We start from the raw sequence: 17,759 nt of genomic DNA, 5'->3' as shown, positions 1-17,759 counted from the left end.
GCTAGTTTTTTGTATTTTTTAGTAGAGACGGGGTTTCACCGGGTTAGCCAGGATGGTCTCGATCTCCTGACCTCGTGATCCGCCTGTCTCAGCCTCCCAAAGTGCTGGGGTTACAGGCTTGAGCCACCGTGCCCGGCCTCTTTTTTTTTTTAAACTGGGCATGGTGGCACGTGCCTGTAGCCCCAGCTACTAGGGATACTAAGGGGGAAGAATCGCTTAAGTCAGGAGTTTGAGGCCTGTAGTGAGCTATGACAGCATCACTGCACTCCAGCCTGGGCGACGATGTGAGACCCTGTCTCAAATAAACATGTAAAGATTGCTGTGTGTGAGAATTTGGGGCTCAGCAGGCCTGCAGTTGAAATGCTGTCTGGCCTATTCAGCCTTAGAGATTCTGATCTGAACCTTTTAGCCCACAGGTCCCTAGTGCCAAGGCCTACAGACCCCATGCCCAGGGCCTGATATACAGTTGAGCTCTACAGTTAGTGCTGCTACAATTTGCCGTGTTCAGAAAAGTGTGGGCACCTGGGGCTACCAGGGTGGCCCTCAAATATAGCAAAAGATGGGGAACAAGAAGTACTGCAGGCTGGGCGTGGTGGCTCAAGCCTGTAATCCCAGCACTTTGGGAGGCAGAGGTGTGAGGATCGCTTGAGCCCAGGAGTTTGATACCAGCCTGATCACCATAGTGAGACCTCTGTTGCTACAAAAAAATTAAAAAATGAGCCAGGCATGGTGGTGGGCACCTGTGGTCGCTGCTTGGGAGTTGGACGCAGGCAGATTGCTTGAGCCTGGCAGGTTGAGGCTGCAGTGAGCTATGATTGTGGCACTGTACCCCAGCCTGGGTGACAGAGCTAGACCCTATCTCAAGAAGAAGGAAGAAGAAGAAGGAGAAGGAGAAGAAAGAAGAAGGAGGAAAAGGAGGAGAAGAAAGGAGGAGGAAAAGGAGAAGAAGGAGGAGAAAGAAGAAGAAGGAGAGAAGGAGGAGGAGGAGGAGGAGAAGAAGAAGGCGAAGAAGAAGGAGGAGGAGGAGGAAGAAGAAGGAAGAAGAAAGAAGAAGGAGAAGAGGAAGAAGAAGGAGGAGGAGGAGAAGAAGAAGAAAGAAGAAGGAGAAGAAGGAGAAGAAGAAAAAAGAAGAAGGAGAAGAAGGGAGAAGAAGCAGGAGGAGGAGAAGGAGAAGGAAAATAAGCAGGAGGAGAAGAAAGAAAAAGAAGAGGAAGGAGAAGAACGAGAAGAAGGAGGAGGAGGGAGAAGGGGAAGGAGGAGGAGAAGAAAAGAAGAAGAAGGAAGAGGAGGAGGAGGAGCACAAGAAGGAGAAGGAGAAAGAGAAGGAGAAGGGGGAGAACTGGAGTCCGTCACAGGGGAGCTGGAACTCAGCATGAGGTCAGGTCCCTAATAGCCTGGGAGGCACCAGGGACTTTAGGAACAGGGAGGCTCACACTGCTCACCCTGCTTCCCTAATCAGAAACGTCACCCACACTCCTAGAGGTCATCAGTGGACCAAAAGCTCTAAGGAGGGCCCACCCCAGAACGTGGCAGCCTAAGGGAGGTGGAAAGGAACAGGGAGCTGGGCGGTCAGATCCCAGAGCAGGGCACATGAGAAGGCAGTGCTCCGTGAGCCAATGGCGGGGGTGAGGGGGACTTACCAAACTGGGCGGCTTTGGCGGCTGCTTTAGCAGCTGCAGCTGCTGGGGTCCCCACTCCTAGAGGTGTGAAGAGAAGGGGTGAGGGAGTGGTCTCTCGCACCCCTCCCTGCTTCCCATCTCTAGGCTCAGTCTTCCCGTTTGTAAAATGGTGCAGTCGACCTTGGTCAACTCCAGGGACCCTTCCGTGAGACAAACTAAACCGGTCTCTGGGCTGGAGAACACAGCTCACCTGGCACTCCTCCCACGCCCGGCACACCTGGGACTATGCCTCCGGCACCTGGCACCAACCCACCCAGCACTCCTGCTCCTGCAGCACCTGGGGGAGTGGAGAACTTTCAGGCTCGCCCCTCCCAGTGCTCACTTCTTGGGGGAGCATGGGTGGGTAGGAGAATCGGGGGAAGAAGAGAACGGCTTCCTGGCACTTTCATTTCTTTTTATTTATTTATTTTTATTTTTGGAGTCGGAGTCTCCCTCTGTCACCCAGGCTGGAGTGCAATGGTGTAATCTCTGCTCACTGTAGCCTCTACCTCCCAGGTTCAAGTCATTCTCCTGCCTCAGCATCCCAAGTAGCTGGGACTATAGGTGCCTGCCACCATGCCCAGCTAATTTTTGTATTTTTCAGTAGAGACGCGGTTTCACCATGTTGGCCAGGCTGGTCTCGAACCCCTGGCCTCAAGGGATCCACCTGCCTCGGCCTCCCAAAGTGCTGGGATTACAGGCGTGAGCCACCCAGCCTGGCCAGGCACCTTCGGTTCTGGGGGTGGGGGGTGGGGTGATGAGCAGGTCACCAACAGTCCTAACAGGAAGCATCTGAAAAGGACAGTAAGAGTGGAGTGTGGCTTTGGAAGATGGGGCAGGGGCCTCGTGACCTTGGTCCAGGCCATTTCAGTCCCGGAGGCCTGGGAGTCAGTTTGCCCTGAGGTTGGTCCTTGAGCCCCACAGGAAAGCAGGGCTTGGGGTCAGGCAGGGCAGGGGCACTTACCGTACTTGGCAGCCTTGGCGGCAGCTGCTGCCTGAGCTTCAGCTACAAGGAAACGAGAAAGAAAGAGACCCTCAGAAGCCTTGCCTGCGTCTCCTCCGAGCCGTGTTTAAAGCTCTTCTGCCCTGTTAAGGTATGGACGACCTCGCTTCTCCCCCAACTCTTCCCTGAGCACATTCAAGCCCGATCTGCAGTCCCCACTGCCCCTGCAGAGCTGAGCAGACAAGAAGCCCCCATCTCTTCTCAACCCATGTCCCCAGATGTGACGAAGGCTCACGGGAAATGCCAGCTCCCGGGACACCTCCGACTCCGGGAACACCTCCGACTCCGGGGATGCCTCCGACTCCGACACCATAGCCGGGAAAGCCCCCAGCTCCAACCCCAAAAGTAGGAATGCCTCCAACTCCGACTCCGGCCCTGGCCCCTGCAGAGGGAAGGGAGCCAAATGGAAAGGAAGCTCAGTGAGAGAGGCTGGGCAGGCTCTGAGGGATGTTGATGGACTGGGAAAGAGGATGCAAGTTTCCCCCAGGCCTTGTCCATAAAAGACAGAAAACTGGGATGCCTGGGTTCCCCGCAGCCTCCACCATGAAGCCTTTAAAAAAAAATTCTGGGCCAGGCACAGTGGCTTATGCCTGTAATCCTAACATTTTGGGAGGCTGAGGCGGGTGGATCACCTGAGGTCAGGAGTTTGAGACCAGCCTGGCCAATATGGTGAAACTCCATCTCTACTCAAAACACAAAATCAGCCAGGTGTGGTAGTGTGCACCTGTAATCCCGTTTACATGGGAGGCTGAGGCAGGAGAATCACTTGAGCTGGGATCACGCCACTGCACTCCAGCCTGGGTGACAGAGTGAGACTTCGTCTAAAAAAAAAAAAAAATTTTTTTTTTGGCTGGGTGCGGTGGCTCATGCCCATAATCCCAGCACTTTGGGAGGCCGAGGCAAGTGGATCATTTGAGGCCAGGAGTTTGAGACCAGCCTGGCCAACATGGCAAAGCCGTCTCTACTGAAAATACAAAAATTAGCCAGGCATGGTGACGTGCGTCTGTAATCCCAGCTTCTTGGGAGGCTGATGCATGAGAATTGCTTGAACCTGGGAGGCAGAGGTTGCAGTGAGCCAAAATCATGCTACTGCACTCCAGCCTGGGCAACAGAGTGAATCTCTATCTCAGAAAAAAAAAAAAAAAAAGAAAAAAAAGAAAAAAATTTTTAATTCATTTTTTATTTTTTGTAGAGATGGGGTCTTGCTATGTTGCCCAAGTTGGTCTCAAACTCCTGGCCTCAAGTGATCCTTCTGCCTTGACCTCCCAAGTAGCTGGAAAAAACAGGCACGTGCCACTATGCTCAGCTAATTTTTACATTTTATGTAGAGACAGGGTCTTGCTATTTTGCCCATGCTGGTCTCTAATTCCCAGCCTCAAGCGATTCTCCTACCTTGGTCTCTCAAAATGCTGGGATTACAGATGTGAGCCACTGCACCCAGCCCCGCCATGAAGCTTTTACGGACACTCTTCAGTCCTCCTCCGGCCCCTCTCCTCTCTGAGCACTTGGGGAAGCCCCCCTTTGTTGGATGCAGAGAGACTATTGGCAGAATCCCCAGACAGTTTTGGGCTCCTCTGAGAGGGCCTTGGCCAGAGCAGGGAGGGTCAGGGTCACTGTCCCCACTGGGAATGCCATCCTGGGACTTTCCCACCACTCAGCCCCGTGGCCCTGTGGTAGAAGACAAACGGGGGAGACATCGTCCTGAGGCCTGCCGGTGACTTGCTCGGTGACCCTGGGCAAGTCACTTCCCTTCTCTGGGCAAGTAGAGGAGAGTCCTTTAGTTCTGGTAAGTAGAGGTCAGGACAGTGAGGGGCAGAGCTGTCAGCATAGCACTCACCGTATTTGGCTGCCTTCGCAGCTGCCTTAGCAGCTGCAGCTGGTGACACAGCCCCTGGAGAGACCAAGAGGGACACAAATGCTCAGGAGAGATTGAAGGAGAGCTGCACAGTATGTATCCGTCTGTCTACCCATCTGTGTGTTGGGCCTTCTTCTTTTCACGCCAACATAGAGTTGGCTATATCTCCATTTATGCACTGATGATGTCCCCCACCTGCCCGTCTGTATACCCAGCCACCTCCATCATCCATCTACCCAATGACCGACCTCTATACCTGTCCATTTGTCTTTTTTTTTTTTTTTTTTGAGACGGAGTCTCAGTCTTGTGGCCCAGGCTGGAGTGCAATAGTGTGATCTCAGCTCACTGCAATCTCCGCCTCCCCCGTTCAAGTAATTCTCCTGATCAGCCTCCTAAGTAACTGGGATTACAGGAGCCCACCACCATGCCTGGCTAATTTCTTTCTATTTTTAGTGGAGGCAGGGTTTCACCATATTGGCCAGGCTGGTCTCGAACTCCTGACCTCAGGTAATCTGCCCATCTTGGCCTCCCAAAGTGCTGAGATTACAGGTGTGAGCCACCCGCGCCCGGCTGTCCATTTGTCTGTCTATCCTTGGATCTCAATCCACCCACCCAACCACCTAACTCTCTGTTCACTCATCTATCTACCAGCTTATCCCATCTGCCTATCTATCCATTCGTCTAACCTTCTATCCAACCATCCATTTTGCATTTGCCTGCCTACCCTTCCACCCACCCATCTATTCATCTGCCCCTCCACCCATCCACCCATCCATCCATCCATCCACCCACCCATTCATACACCCATCTATCCATCCATTCATTCATCCACCCACCCATTCATCCATCTACCCACCCATTTATCCACTTATCCATCTATCAACCCACTTACCCTTCTATCCACCATAAACTGAACACCTACTCAGCTAAGGGCTAGGAATATGGAGTTGAAAAAGACACGGTTCCTGCCCCCCAGAGAACACTGATAACCGGAAGGTCAATTGGAAAATATGATACTGGTTAGAAGCTAATTAGCAGATTGGTATAACCCAAGGAAGAGAAGATGAGGGGATGAGATGTGGTCAAGGGTATGGGCAGATGGTTAAGGTGTTAGGGAGAATGCACAAATTTTGGCAATAGTCTCAATAGTTCTCTCTTACACACACACACACACACACACAGCCCAGCTCACCTGGAACCCCAGCACCTGGGACAACTGGAATGCCAGCTCCTGGGACACCAACACCTGGAATGCCAGCTCCTGGGACACCAACACCTGGAATGCCAGCTCCTGGGACACCAACTACTCCCGGGCCAAAGCCTGGCCCTCCAGGCACTAAGCCTGCAGCAGCTCCTGTGGAAGAAAAAGCATTGTTTTCCTAACTTATGGGAACCTCAGAGGGCTCCAAGGGTGGTTAGTAGAGTATGGAAGTGACAGTTGGTCCTGAGTGCACGACTGCAGGTGGGTTGACATTTCCTCTGCATGGATCCAACTCATCAGAGAGATGCAGAGAGACTAAGAGGGTCCCTAAAGAGCTCTAGGGATTTGAATCTGTGGGCTGGAGGAGTGTGATCTCTTTCTTTTTCTTTTCTTTTCTTTTTCCTTCCTTCCTTCCTTCCTTCCCCTTCCTTCCTTCCTTCCTTCCCCTTCCTTCCTTCCTTCCTTCCTTCCTTCCTTTCTTTCTTTTCTTTCTTTCTCTTTCTTTCTTTCTCTTTCTTTCCCTCCCTCCCTCTCTTTCTCTCTCTCTTTCTTTCTTTCTTTCTTTCTCTTTCTTCCTTTCTTTCTTTCCTTCCTGCCTCTCTCTCTCCCTCCCTTCCTCCTTCCCTTCCCTTCCTCCTTCCCTTCCCTTCCTCCTTCCCTTCCCTTTTCTTCCCTTCCCTTTTCTTCCCTTCCCTTCCCTTCCCTTCCCTTCCCTTTCCTTTCCTCTGTCTTTCTGTCTCTCTTTCCTTTTTTATTTGAACCAAATTCTCACTTACCCAGGCTGGAGTGCAGTGGCATGATCAGAGCTCACTGCAGCCTTGAACTACTGGGATCAAGCCATCCTCCCACCTCAGCCTCGCAGGTAGCTGGGACCACAGGCATGTGCCACCATGCCTAGATAATTTTAAAATAATTTTTGGAAAGATGGAGTCTCAGTATGTTGCTCAGGCTGGTCTCAAACTCCTGGTTTCAGCCTCCCAAATTGTTGGGATTACAGGCGTGAGCCACTGCACATAGCTAGAATGTGATCTATTTCTAAAGCACAGTCAGAATTCCCTCCACTGGGCACCCACTTAGTTGATGCAGCAGACACCTGTGGGCCAGCCCTGGAGGGGATGGAGTCGGGGGAGTGAGGTCCCCTCTGCAGGGTCCCCTCCCTCTGCTGAGTTAATCAGGGCAAAACAATAGAGATGGCATCTCAGGTAGAGTGATCAGAAGGAGCAAAGGTAAGGAGGCATGAACAATGCGTATTTCGGAAGGGACAAAGACCAAGTCCATTTGGCTTTAGGGCTAGGGTCTCCGAGGTCCATGCAGGAGCCCGAGCTGTGGGCTTGCCACCCCGGGAGGCACTCACCGTACTTGGCTGCCTTAGCGGCTGCTGCTGCAGCTGCAGCTGCAGCTGGAGTCCCAGCACCTGAAAACACAGCCACAGAGGGTGAGGTCCTTGTCTTGTGGCCATCTCAAGGACACACCCACCCCCTGCTGGGACAGATGTTACCTGCGATGCCTCCAATTCCAGGAATTGCCCCAGGCACGCCAGGAACACCGCCCACTCCAACACCAGGGAGGACTCCAGCACCTGTTGAGATGGGGACAGTGCAATGTACTTTCCCAAGGACCCTCCTGAGGACAGGTAGGATGGCCACTTAGACACCGGCATTTTCACCAGTGCGATCTCATCCAGGAATGGGGCCCAGGTGTCTCCAGATGGGCCTGTTTGGGGAGGCCCCCACCCGACTCTACTGTTCCTTGACTCTCCCCCAAAGTGTCCATTTCAACACGCTCATTAAGGGACTTGCATGTTTTCAGACAAATCCCATTCTAATCACTGCCACATACTGAGAAACCACAAGTGGCCGCTCCCTGGGCCAGAGGGGCCCCTGCAGGAATGTTCAAGACTTCCTCTCCCTGTGTTCCGAAGATGCAGCCAAGTTTGTAATCCAAGCGCCTGGCCGCTTGGCCGCTTGGCTCTGGCAGCCCCTCACAGCCCCGCTCTCCCGCTCCCACATTCCAGCCGTCCCACCAGCCGCTGGGGCCAAGGAGCCTCCGGTGCTGGGAGGGGGGCCTGCAGGGCTTCCGCTGGGAGGCCCAGCTCCAGGCTTCTCCCCACATTCCTGCCTCTCGGACTGGTGGGGAGATAAGGAAAGGGCTTCCCTGGGGCTGAGGATGAAGGAGGACTTCAGCCCTAGTGGTCTGACCCTGAGGTGGGCACTACCTGGGGCGGGGGACAGATGCCCACTCCACTCACTGCACGGGCACAGGAATACCACATTCCATCTGCAGCCATGCTAGCCAAGAGCTCACTGGCCTGAGCAGTGAGTTAAAATTTTTATAGTACACATTAAATTGATATATAACTATTAAATGTTTTAAATGCTTATATATGCATCACCTAAAATTATCTTTCTAACCACCATGGTACCCATTCCCTCTGCTTGGCCTCCTCTTTCCTGTTTTAACCATATAGTAAGCTCCATCTTTATTTTTTAAGGCCTGAATCACACATCACTTTCTCTGGGAAGCCCTTCCCCAGGTAGAAAAAAATGCCTCCCATTTCTTGACTCCCACAACAGTGGCTATATTCTCTACAAGAACTCTTGCTTGTTCCTGATCTCTGAGATGGATGTGTGGGAGGAGGCAGTGAGGGAGGGAAGGAAGCAGACATGGATGAACGCATGGAGGAATGAATGGATGAATGAATGAATGAATAAATGAAGGAATGGATGGATGGGTGCATGGATGCATGGAGGAATGGATGGATGCATGCATGCATGGAGAAATGGATGGGTGGGTGCATAGAGGAATGGATGGAGGTATGCGCGGAAGAATTGGCAGATGGATGGATGGATGGAAGGGATTGATGGAGGGAGTGATGGATGGATGGATTGATGGATGAATGGATTGATGGATGGATGGATGGATATATGGATGAGTGGATGGATGGGTAAATGGATGGATGGATGAGTGGATGGATGGGTGGATGCATGGAGAAACGGATAGACGGGTGGATGGATGCATGGGTACTCTGGATGGATGAATGGATGGAAGGATGGACACATGCATGGAGAAATGGATGGATGGGTACATGGAGGAATGGACAGAGGGATGCATGGAAGAATGGGCAGAAATAAGATAAGATAGAAAGTGATAAGATAGATAGATAGATAGATAGAAGTAGATGGATAGAGTAAATAAGATGAATGAATGAAGTAGATATATAGATAAGATAAGAATAAGATACATGGAGAATAGATGGATAGAGTAAGATATAGATAGATAGAAATGGATGAAGGATAAGGTGATAGGTAGGTAAGATGTATACGGATATATGGAAGGAGAATGAATGAATAGATACGAGGAAGAGCAAATGATAGGTAGATGAATGGATGCATACATGCATGGAAAATAGATGGATATGGAATTACCTGGAGAGAAACGGATAGAGGATAGAGTGGATACATACAGAGAATAGTTGAATGGAGCGAATGTCGTTACCACGGAGAATAAATGGATAAAATGATAGATGGATGAATGGAAGCGAGGAAGTGATAGATGAATAAACGATCGTCGATAAAGAATCGATCGTCGATAAAGAGATAAATCGATCTAGGTGATCGTATCTCGATCATCGTCCCCGCCGAAAAGAAATCGTCGATATAGATCATCGATCGAAAAAATCGTCGAAGAAAGATGTCGATCACGTCGATCGATCGTCAAAATGCGTCGTCGTCGATCGATAAAATATAGATATACCATCCGTCGTTAATGAATAAATAAATCATTAGATGTCGATCGTCGATCCCGCAAAAACCGATAGAAAGATCGATAGATAAAATAAATCGTGAAAAATCGTCGATCGTCATTCGTCGATAAGTAGATAGATAGATCCGCCGATACGTCGATAAATACGTCGTCGATAGATAAAATAAATCATCCCCATAGAAACTCGAATGGATGGAGGGAGGGATAGATGGATGGATGAAAGGATGGCTGGATGAGTGGATGGATGGATAGATGGATGCATAGAGAAATGGATGGAAGGAGGGAGGGATGGAGAAAGTAATAGACGGATAGAAGGATAAATGGATGCATGGACGCATGGAAGAATGGTTGGAAGGAGGGATAGATAGATGGGTGGTGTTGAAAATTTTGAGTAAATGGGGATAAGTAGGGGCCACTTTGGTCATTCATCTATGAGGCAGGCTCTCAATAGTAATGGGAATGGAGAGGCTAGGGGGCTGGAGGCCACCAGGTGGGGACTCCAGGGGCACTCACCCAACTTTGCTGCCGCTTTAGCTGCCGCTGCTGCTGCTGCCTGGGGGCCAACCCCTGGGGGAGGGGAGCAGAGGGGAGAGACCTTGAAACAGTGCTCCTGTATCTCCAGAACCCACTTGTTTCCAGTCCCGAGAGAGCCAATCCACTGACATGCGGGTATATGTGGGGGCTTCAGACCTGGAAGAGGCTGATGGAGCTGCCCCACCCCTCCCCCAGGATCCTGCTGCAGGTTTGCACCAGGGTCTGGATGCAGGGTGGGCTGCTCTGCTTTCAGGAGAGAACCTCACCCACCCCAGGGCTCTGGAGCCCCGAAGATCAGTGATCCCTTGGCTGGAAGTAAGGTGAGGCTTTCCTTACCTGTCCCGGTTGGGTAACCAGCCTTGCCCGCTGCACCAGCCACTCCTCCGGGCCCATAGCCTGCAAAACAGAGAGGCTTGGTGGTTATTTGTGCAGACGTCACCACTACTGCCCTCCCTCTCCCCCTGCCTTGCCCTCGGGGCCCAAGCTGTCCTGAGTCTGCACCTGTCACCCCTAGCTAGAGTGAAAACAAATACAAATACGTGTATGGAATTGTTCTGTCCATTTTACAGATGAGGACACAGAGGCTCAAAGAAGGAACACAGCTCACCTAAGGTCTCATTATTGATAGGTGGGAGGGCAGGGATGGAGACCCATGCTGAGTGCAAAGTCTATGCCCTTTCCTCCTGAGATTCCCACTCCAAGACCCCAACCCTGCCCCAGCGAGGTGCTCTCCTGGCCCAGGGCTGGAAGCACAGCACCCTTGCTAGGACCCTGGAGTGGGAAAGAGCTGGAAGCCCACAGTCTAGAAGGGTCTCACTCACCGTAAGGTAGTTTCCCTGTGCTGTAGGGCAGTCCATAGCCACCTGGAGAGAGGACAGAGCAAGCTCAGGGGCTTCCCCACGCCTTGCTGGGCTCCCACCAACCTGGGTGGACAGATCTGCCCCTACAGGTGCTGAGGCCTGAGACCTCCCACACCAGGGTCCTGAGCTGCTCCCAGGAGAGCAGAGGTGCTGGGTGGAGGAGGCAGAGGACACTTCTGCCCCTGGGGCCCGATGGAACACACATCCCCCTACAAATTCAAGCCCCATCATGTCCCTGGAGTCTTAGTATTTTCCTTACACCCCCTCCCCAGTGGAAAGCATCTCATTGTCTAAGCTGATTGCAGAGGTAGGGGCAGGAGCATGAGGGGGTGGATGTTAGAGGGATCTTTCCAATTAACCGTGTTCCTTTCTAACAGCATAATAGCTTCAGATCGGGGCTATGGGTCTCTGTACATGAGCGTGCGTGTGTAAGTCCAATATCTGCAGACGACTTTCCCAAGCTCTCCTTGGCTGGTGACCATATAGAGGCTTCAATACCCCTTCCCTGCCACCAGAGACACCTGTACCCAGGCTGACTTCTGTGCAGGGAGGCGCAGTGAGTGGTGCATTTTTTCTTCTTCTTCTTGTTTTATTTTTTTGGAGACAGAGTCTCACTCTGTCACCCAGGCTGGAGTGCAGTGGCGCGATCTCAGCTCACCGCAACCTCCACATTTCGGGTTCAAGAGATTCTCCTGCCTCAGCCTCCCCAGTACCTGGGATTACAGCTCTGCACTATCACACCTGGCTAATTTTTGTATTTTTAGTAGGGATGGGGTTTCGCCATGTTGGCCAGGCTGGTCTTGAACTCCTGACCTCAAGTGATCTGCCCGCCTTGGCCTCCCAAAGCGCTGGGATTACAGGCATGAACCACCGCACCTGGCCGAGTGGTGCATCTTGAATCATCCCTCTGACTTACCGGGCAGCTTGGGGGCCTTGATGGGGTACCCCAGTGGGACTCCAGGTTGCTGTACCCCAAAGGGTCCAACTCCTGTGGGATTAAAGAGAGCAAGTTCTGGTCCCAGCAGCCCCTTCCAAACCCTCCTCCACCCACTCCACTTTCTGCTCAGACAGAAGGAGCTTGCTACAGCATCCAGAAACCATCCTGCTTCGCAGGACTCCCTGAATCTCCATCATGGGTCAGTTGAGAAACTCCCAGCAACAGGCCACTTCCTCCAGGAAGCTACGGGATTCTCTCCCTCCCGGGGCCTGGGCCCCAGTTCGGGCCTGCAGCCCTTGGCACAGGCTGGCGGGTTTTCTGGACTCCTTTGGACTTTGGGCTGCTATGCCAGCAGAGGCAGCAGGCCTGGGATGGGTGCCACTTTGTGCTCCAGCCACTGCAAGGCCTGGCGCAGCAGGCATGGGGGAAATTGGGCAGGTTTGGATAGGATCTTGGGTGCCCAGCCCCTCCCAAGGTAAGAGCGTCTGCCTGGCTGGCCACCCTGCTTCTCCCACCAGCCTTGCCTCACCTGGGATTCCAGCAAAAGCTCCACCTACACCTGTAATGATAAAAAGCTGTCACTGCAGCCCTGGCACTGTGGACACTGGGCCAGACAGTACCAAGGGGCCAGGAGGCCCAAGGAATGGCCAGTTCTTCCCAGACCAGTCCTCGCATGCTGCCCTCACATGAACTCTGGGGTTTCTTTTTTCGGAGACAGAGATTCGCTCTTGTCGCCCAGGTTGGGGTGCAACAAGATCGCAATCTCAACTCTCCGCTTCCCAGGTTCCAGCGATTCTCCTGCCTCAGCCTCCCAAGTAGCTGGGATTACAGGTGCAGGCCACCACACCCAGCTAATTTTTGTATTATTAGTAGAGACGGGACTTCACTATGTTGGTCAGGCTGACCTCAGGTGATCCACCCACCTCGGCCTCCCAAAGTGCTGGGATTACAGGTATAAGCCACCACGCCCAGTCTTTTTTTTTTTTTTTTTTTTTTGAGACGGAGTCTTGTTCTGTTGCCCAGGCTGGAGTGCAGTGGCATGATCTCGGCTCACTGCAGTCTCCGCCTCCCAGGTTCAAGCAATTCTCCTGCCTCAGCTACCTGAGTAGCTGAGATTACAGACATGCACCACGACACCTGGCTAATTTTTGTATTTTTAGTAGAGACGAGGTTTTACCATGTTGGCCAGACTGCTCTTGAACTTCTGACCTCATGTGATCTGCCTGACTTGGCCTCCCAAAATGCTGGGATTACAGGCATGAGCCACCGCACCTGGTTTTCTTTTCTTTTTCTTATTTGTTTTGTTTTGTTTTTTTTGGGAACAGAGTCTCTCTATTGCCTAGGCTGGAGTGCAGGGGCATGATCTCAGCTTACTGCAACCTCTGCCTCCCGGGTTCGAGCGATTCTCCTGCCTCAGCTCCCAAGTAGCTGGGACTACAGGTGCCCGCCACCACACCCGGCTAATTTTTGTATTTTTAGTAGTGATGAGGTTTCACCATATTGGCCAGGCTGCTCTCGAACTTCTGACCTCAAGTGATCCGCCCACCTCGGCCTCCCAAAGTGCTGGGATTACAGGCATGAGCCACTGCATCTGGCCCTCTTTTCTTTCTTTTTTTTTTTTTTTGAGTGGGGAACAGGGTCTCTTTCTGTTGCCCAGGCTGGAGTGTAGTGGTGTGATCATAGTTCACGACAAACTTGATCTCCTGGGCTCAAGAGATCCTCCTGTCTCAGCCTCCTGAGTAGTTGGGACCGCAGGTGTGTGTGACCACGTCTGGCTAATTTTTTAATCATGTTTTTGTAGAGATAAGGTCTTGCTATGTTGCCCAGGCTGGTCTTGAACTCCTGGGCCCAAGCGATCCTCCCAGCTCACCCTCCCAAAACACTGGGATTACAGGTGTGAGCTAGTGCGCCCAGCCACAGTCTGGTGTTTCTCAGCACTAGGCTGCCCAGGGCTGGAACCTAAAAGGTGTCACCCAGAGGGCCCTGAGCCAGTCGAGGATCCCACCCCATTTCACACCCGGGGCCAGAAGGTGGTGGGAGAGTCCCCACCATCAGCTCTCTGTCCAGACAGCTGCATACCTGGAGCCTTGGGCTTAACTCCTGCTCCGGTGGGAACTCCAGGGAGCACCCCCACACCGGGGAACCGAGCTCCTGCCGGGGGACAAAGCAGTGAGCATAGGAAGGCAGGCCTTGCAGGCCCTGCTGGGAACCCCTCCCCTCCTCAGGTCCCCCAGCTGACCTCCCTTGGGACCGACTGTCAGTGACAGGCACGGCTCACGGGGTGGGTGGAGAAAGGACCTGTTTAGTGCTGACTTTCCTTCCCTGTCTGGCTCAAGGTCAGAAGATCTGAGTTTTAATCCTATTTCCCAGCCATGTGAGCTTGTGCCTCAGTCAGCCTCATCTCTATGCTGGAGTTAATCACAAAAGCCGTCCCGACCACCCTCCGCAAAAAGGGTAAAGAGAGGGACAGCGGCTGGGTGGTGCCACTTGCCCGTAGACCAGGGAGGCCCATGCTCTCTGGGGCTCTCGTTCACAACCCAGGCCCCCAAAGCAGCCATCCAGCTACAGCTGGGACCATGCCAGCATCTTCCACCTCTCCCGTCTCCCCTGGGGCTGGGCAGCCTTGGCTCTCGGCGTAGCAGAGGAGAGAGGGAGGAAGGGCCACTCTGTCAGCAAATCCCACAGAACAGCCTAAATCTGGGCTTTTGGGGGAATTCAGGAGGTCACATGTTGGGTGAGGTGGTCAGGCCCTGGCAGGGGAAAGGAGGGTGAGGGGCAGCTCTTTAGGATCTCCTGCAGGGCAGACTCATTGGGTGGCCCCCTGGTGACTCACAGCTTTTGGGAAACAGCTGGTCACTCTGGGGTCTGTCCTTGGGGGCCCGCCTTGGGCTGTGATGATGATCTGTGCTTGGGATCAGGACTTGGGTGGGGTGCAGGAAGGATGATTGACCTTTAGGGGATGGACGGACTGCCAGGGACCTTATGTCTGTTAGCCTGAGCTTTGGTGTTTGGGGAAATGGCTCAGGTCAGGACCCAGGGCTTCTGGTGGCCTCTGCTTTTCGGGGAGGCGAGGGGAGTACTAGGGAGGTTGAGGGGGCTGCTTTTCTGTTTCTTTTTCTTTTTCTTTTTCTTTGTTTTGAGACAGGGTCTTGCTCTGTCACCCGGGCTGCAGTGCAGTGGCGCCATCATAGCTCAATGCAGCCTGGACCTCCTGGGCTCAAGCAATCCTCCCACCTCAGCCTCCCGAGTAGCTGGGACTACAGGTGCACACCACCATGCCTGGCTAAATTTTTTTGTAGAGACGAGGGTCTTACTATGTTGCCCAGACTGGTCTCAAACTCCTGGCCTCAAGCCATCCTCCCGCCTCAGTCTCCCAAAGCAACGGGATTACAGGCGTGAGCCACTGAGTCCTGGCTGCTTTCTTCCTATACAGTCCCTGTTTCCCTCCTTGCCCTCACCTGTGCCTGGGAGCACTCCACCTGGGTATACACCTGGCAGCCCCACACCTGTGGCCAAAAGAAAGCAAAGTTATGAGCAGTAGCTCAGCCTCCAGGGATTCCCTCCCCGGCCCTCCCCACCCAGGCAGCTCCAAGGCCCTCAAACCCACAGCCCCTTGCCCGACAGGGGCAGCCAGGGACAGACGTGGGGTGGCCACAACCCTCCTCCCACGAGTTTCGGAAGTCATCTGCAAACTCTTCGGTGTGTGGATTTATCTCTGTCTCCTGGAGCCTGTTTACATGGCTGGGCCAGCCCACCTCTGGCTAACAGCTTCCAGATGTCCCTCCCTGCTGTGTAGACTCAGGCAGTCTTTTGTTTAACCTGAAGTCACTTCCTAAAGGGCTTGATTCGGCAGAACGAGTACCAGATGGGAAGTCAGAGGACACGGGGCTCCCCTAGCTCTGTCAGGACTTGCTGCAAGCCCTTCCACACTGACTCGCCTTTTTGAGCCTCAGTTTCCCCATCTGTCGCCCGACAGCCTGCCACAGAGCCCGTCTCTTTCTACCCCAGGATCCTGGGAGAAGGGCCCAGGAATTAGGCCAGGCCCCTCCTCCCCATTTCACAGACGCAGGCACCACACTTTGGGCCTGGCTAGTTTCTCTGCCCGACTGAAGCCAGGCCCTGCCCGCCCCTCCCTGCCCTCTGCCCCTCCCTGCCCTCTGTCCTCCAGCCCCAGGGACTCCGCACTGACCCGGCACTTTCCCAGGCTTCACTCCGGCTCCAGGCTGAGGAACCACCGCACCTAGTACAGAAGGGGCCACATCAGAGTTGGCTCCACCCAGGTCTGCAAGCTTGACCCAGGGAGTTCGGGGACAGCCATCGTACCTGTAGACACTCCTAAGCCACCAACTCCTGGTACACCACCGAGCCCAGCGCCTGCAGAGCCAGGATAGGTGAGGCATTGCACAAGGAACAGTGGGGAGGCAGAAGGGCCCGGGGCTGCATGCTGAGGGCCTGGCATTGAGGTCTGGCCCTGTTACTAACTCACCTGCAGACTGGGCACAGCTAGCTGCCTCCCTGAGCCCCAGTAGATTGCAGCTAACAATCCCACCCACCCAGTTCCCAGGTCTGAGTTGAGGGGGTTCTTTGCAAAGCGGAGGGGCCCCATGGCAGCCAGAGGGCTTGTGGCATGCCCCAAAGAGCACCACTCACCAGCCTTGGCAGCTTTGTAAGCTGCAGCAGCATCAGCCACTCCGCCAGGCACCAGAGCCCCTGGAAAGGCACCTGCAGGGAAGGCGCCGAGCCCTGCGGAGGGGAGGATGGGGTGAGGTCCTGAGCTACCACACCCATGAAGACTCCTACACTGGCCCTGCCTGGCCGTGCCCCACTCAGGAAGCAGATTGGAGGCTCTTCTGCTGTCTGCCAGACATCAATGCCTGCAGGACATCTATGTGAGCACTGCTCACCAGTACTGGATTTTTTTTTTTTTTTTAAAGACAAGGTCTCACTCTGTCACCCAGGCTGGAGTGCAGTGGTGCGATCTTGGCTCACTGCAGCCTCAACCTCCCAGGCTCAAGCAATCCTCCCACCTCAGCCTTCTGAGTAGGTGGGACTACAGGTGCATGCCACTGTGCCTGGCAATTTTTTTTTTTTTTTTGTATTTTTTGTAGTGACAGGATTTCACCGTCTTGTCCAGGCTGGTCTCGAACTCCCAGGCTCAAGCCATCTGCCCGTCTCAGCCTCCCAAAGTGCTAGGATTACAGGTGTGAGCCACTGTGCCTAAGCACCATAACTAGATTCTGTGCTGGGGTTAATGTGTCGGACAGCTCTGACAAAACTGTATGGCTCTTTTTTTTTTTTCCTTTAGCGATGGGGTCTTGTGGCTGGGCACGGTGGCTTGAGACTGTAATCCCAGCACTTTGGGAGGCCAAGGTGAGTGGATCACTTGAGGCCAGAAGTTCGAGACCAGCCTAGCCAACACGGGGAACCCTGTCTCTACTAAGAATACAAAAATTAGCCGAGCGTGGTGGTGCACGCCTGTAATCCCAGCTATTTGGGAGGCTGAGACACAAGAATCACTTGAACCCGAGGCGGAGGTTGTGGTGAGCTGAGATCGAGCCAGTGCACTCCAGCCTGGGTGACAGAGTGGGACTCTGTCTCAACAACAACAACAACAAAAGAGATGAGGTCTTTCTCTGTCACCCAGGCTGGAGTGCAGTGACATGATCATAGTTCTCTGAAGCCTTAGCCTCCTGGGCTCCAGTGATCCTCTCACCTCAGCCTTCCTGAAAACTGCATGGATCTTTTGGGGTCAAATTTCCCCAACCACCTCCTCTAGAATGCCTTCCTGAACCCCTGCTGAGTTAAGTGACTCCCCTGGGCTTCCTTGGTCCGTGGGGCTTCCTCCATGCAGCCTTCACTACTATGTTATAAAGGAACCCAGGTACTCAGCTGCCATTTCCTCATGTCCTGGGCAGCTGCTTGGGGCAGGTGGTATCAGCATCAGTCCCC

The 17,759-nt window shown here is 53.3% G+C and overlaps 1 protein-coding gene across 8 annotated transcripts in view; it reads right to left on the bottom strand.

The window, feature by feature from the left end:
• Positions 1-17,759, bottom strand: part of ELN (elastin) — a 45,061-nt gene that overhangs the window by 14,034 nt on the left and 13,268 nt on the right. For 4 of the 8 annotated variants that reach the window (XM_031665480.1, XM_031665482.1, XM_031665483.1 and 1 more), the window contains exons 6-23: positions 16,461-16,553; positions 16,134-16,184; positions 16,000-16,050; positions 15,269-15,316; positions 13,890-13,961; positions 12,340-12,369; positions 11,790-11,861; positions 10,835-10,876; positions 10,350-10,409; positions 9,993-10,046; positions 7,216-7,296; positions 7,072-7,131; positions 5,709-5,870; positions 4,499-4,552; positions 2,897-3,043; positions 2,623-2,664; positions 1,870-1,956; positions 1,641-1,697 (exon numbers count right to left, since the gene is read on the bottom strand). In XM_031665480.1, the coding sequence (XP_031521340.1) occupies positions 1,641-1,697; positions 1,870-1,956; positions 2,623-2,664; positions 2,897-3,043; positions 4,499-4,552; positions 5,709-5,870; positions 7,072-7,131; positions 7,216-7,296; positions 9,993-10,046; positions 10,350-10,409; positions 10,835-10,876; positions 11,790-11,861; positions 12,340-12,369; positions 13,890-13,961; positions 15,269-15,316; positions 16,000-16,050; positions 16,134-16,184; positions 16,461-16,553 (1,263 nt within the window). The remainder of the gene's footprint in view (positions 1-1,640; positions 1,698-1,869; positions 1,957-2,622; positions 2,665-2,896; positions 3,044-4,498; positions 4,553-5,708; positions 5,871-7,071; positions 7,132-7,215; positions 7,297-9,992; positions 10,047-10,349; positions 10,410-10,834; positions 10,877-11,789; positions 11,862-12,339; positions 12,370-13,889; positions 13,962-15,268; positions 15,317-15,999; positions 16,051-16,133; positions 16,185-16,460; positions 16,554-17,759) is intronic. The other 4 variants (XM_031665486.1, XM_031665481.1, XM_031665485.1 and 1 more) reach the window with 4 other exon arrangements.

The sequence above is a fragment of the Papio anubis genome, chromosome 4 (assembly GCF_008728515.1).
Source record: "Papio anubis isolate 15944 chromosome 4, Panubis1.0, whole genome shotgun sequence".
NCBI lineage: Eukaryota > Metazoa > Chordata > Mammalia > Primates > Cercopithecidae > Papio > Papio anubis.
This window is presented reverse-complemented; position numbering and strand designations above follow the sequence as displayed.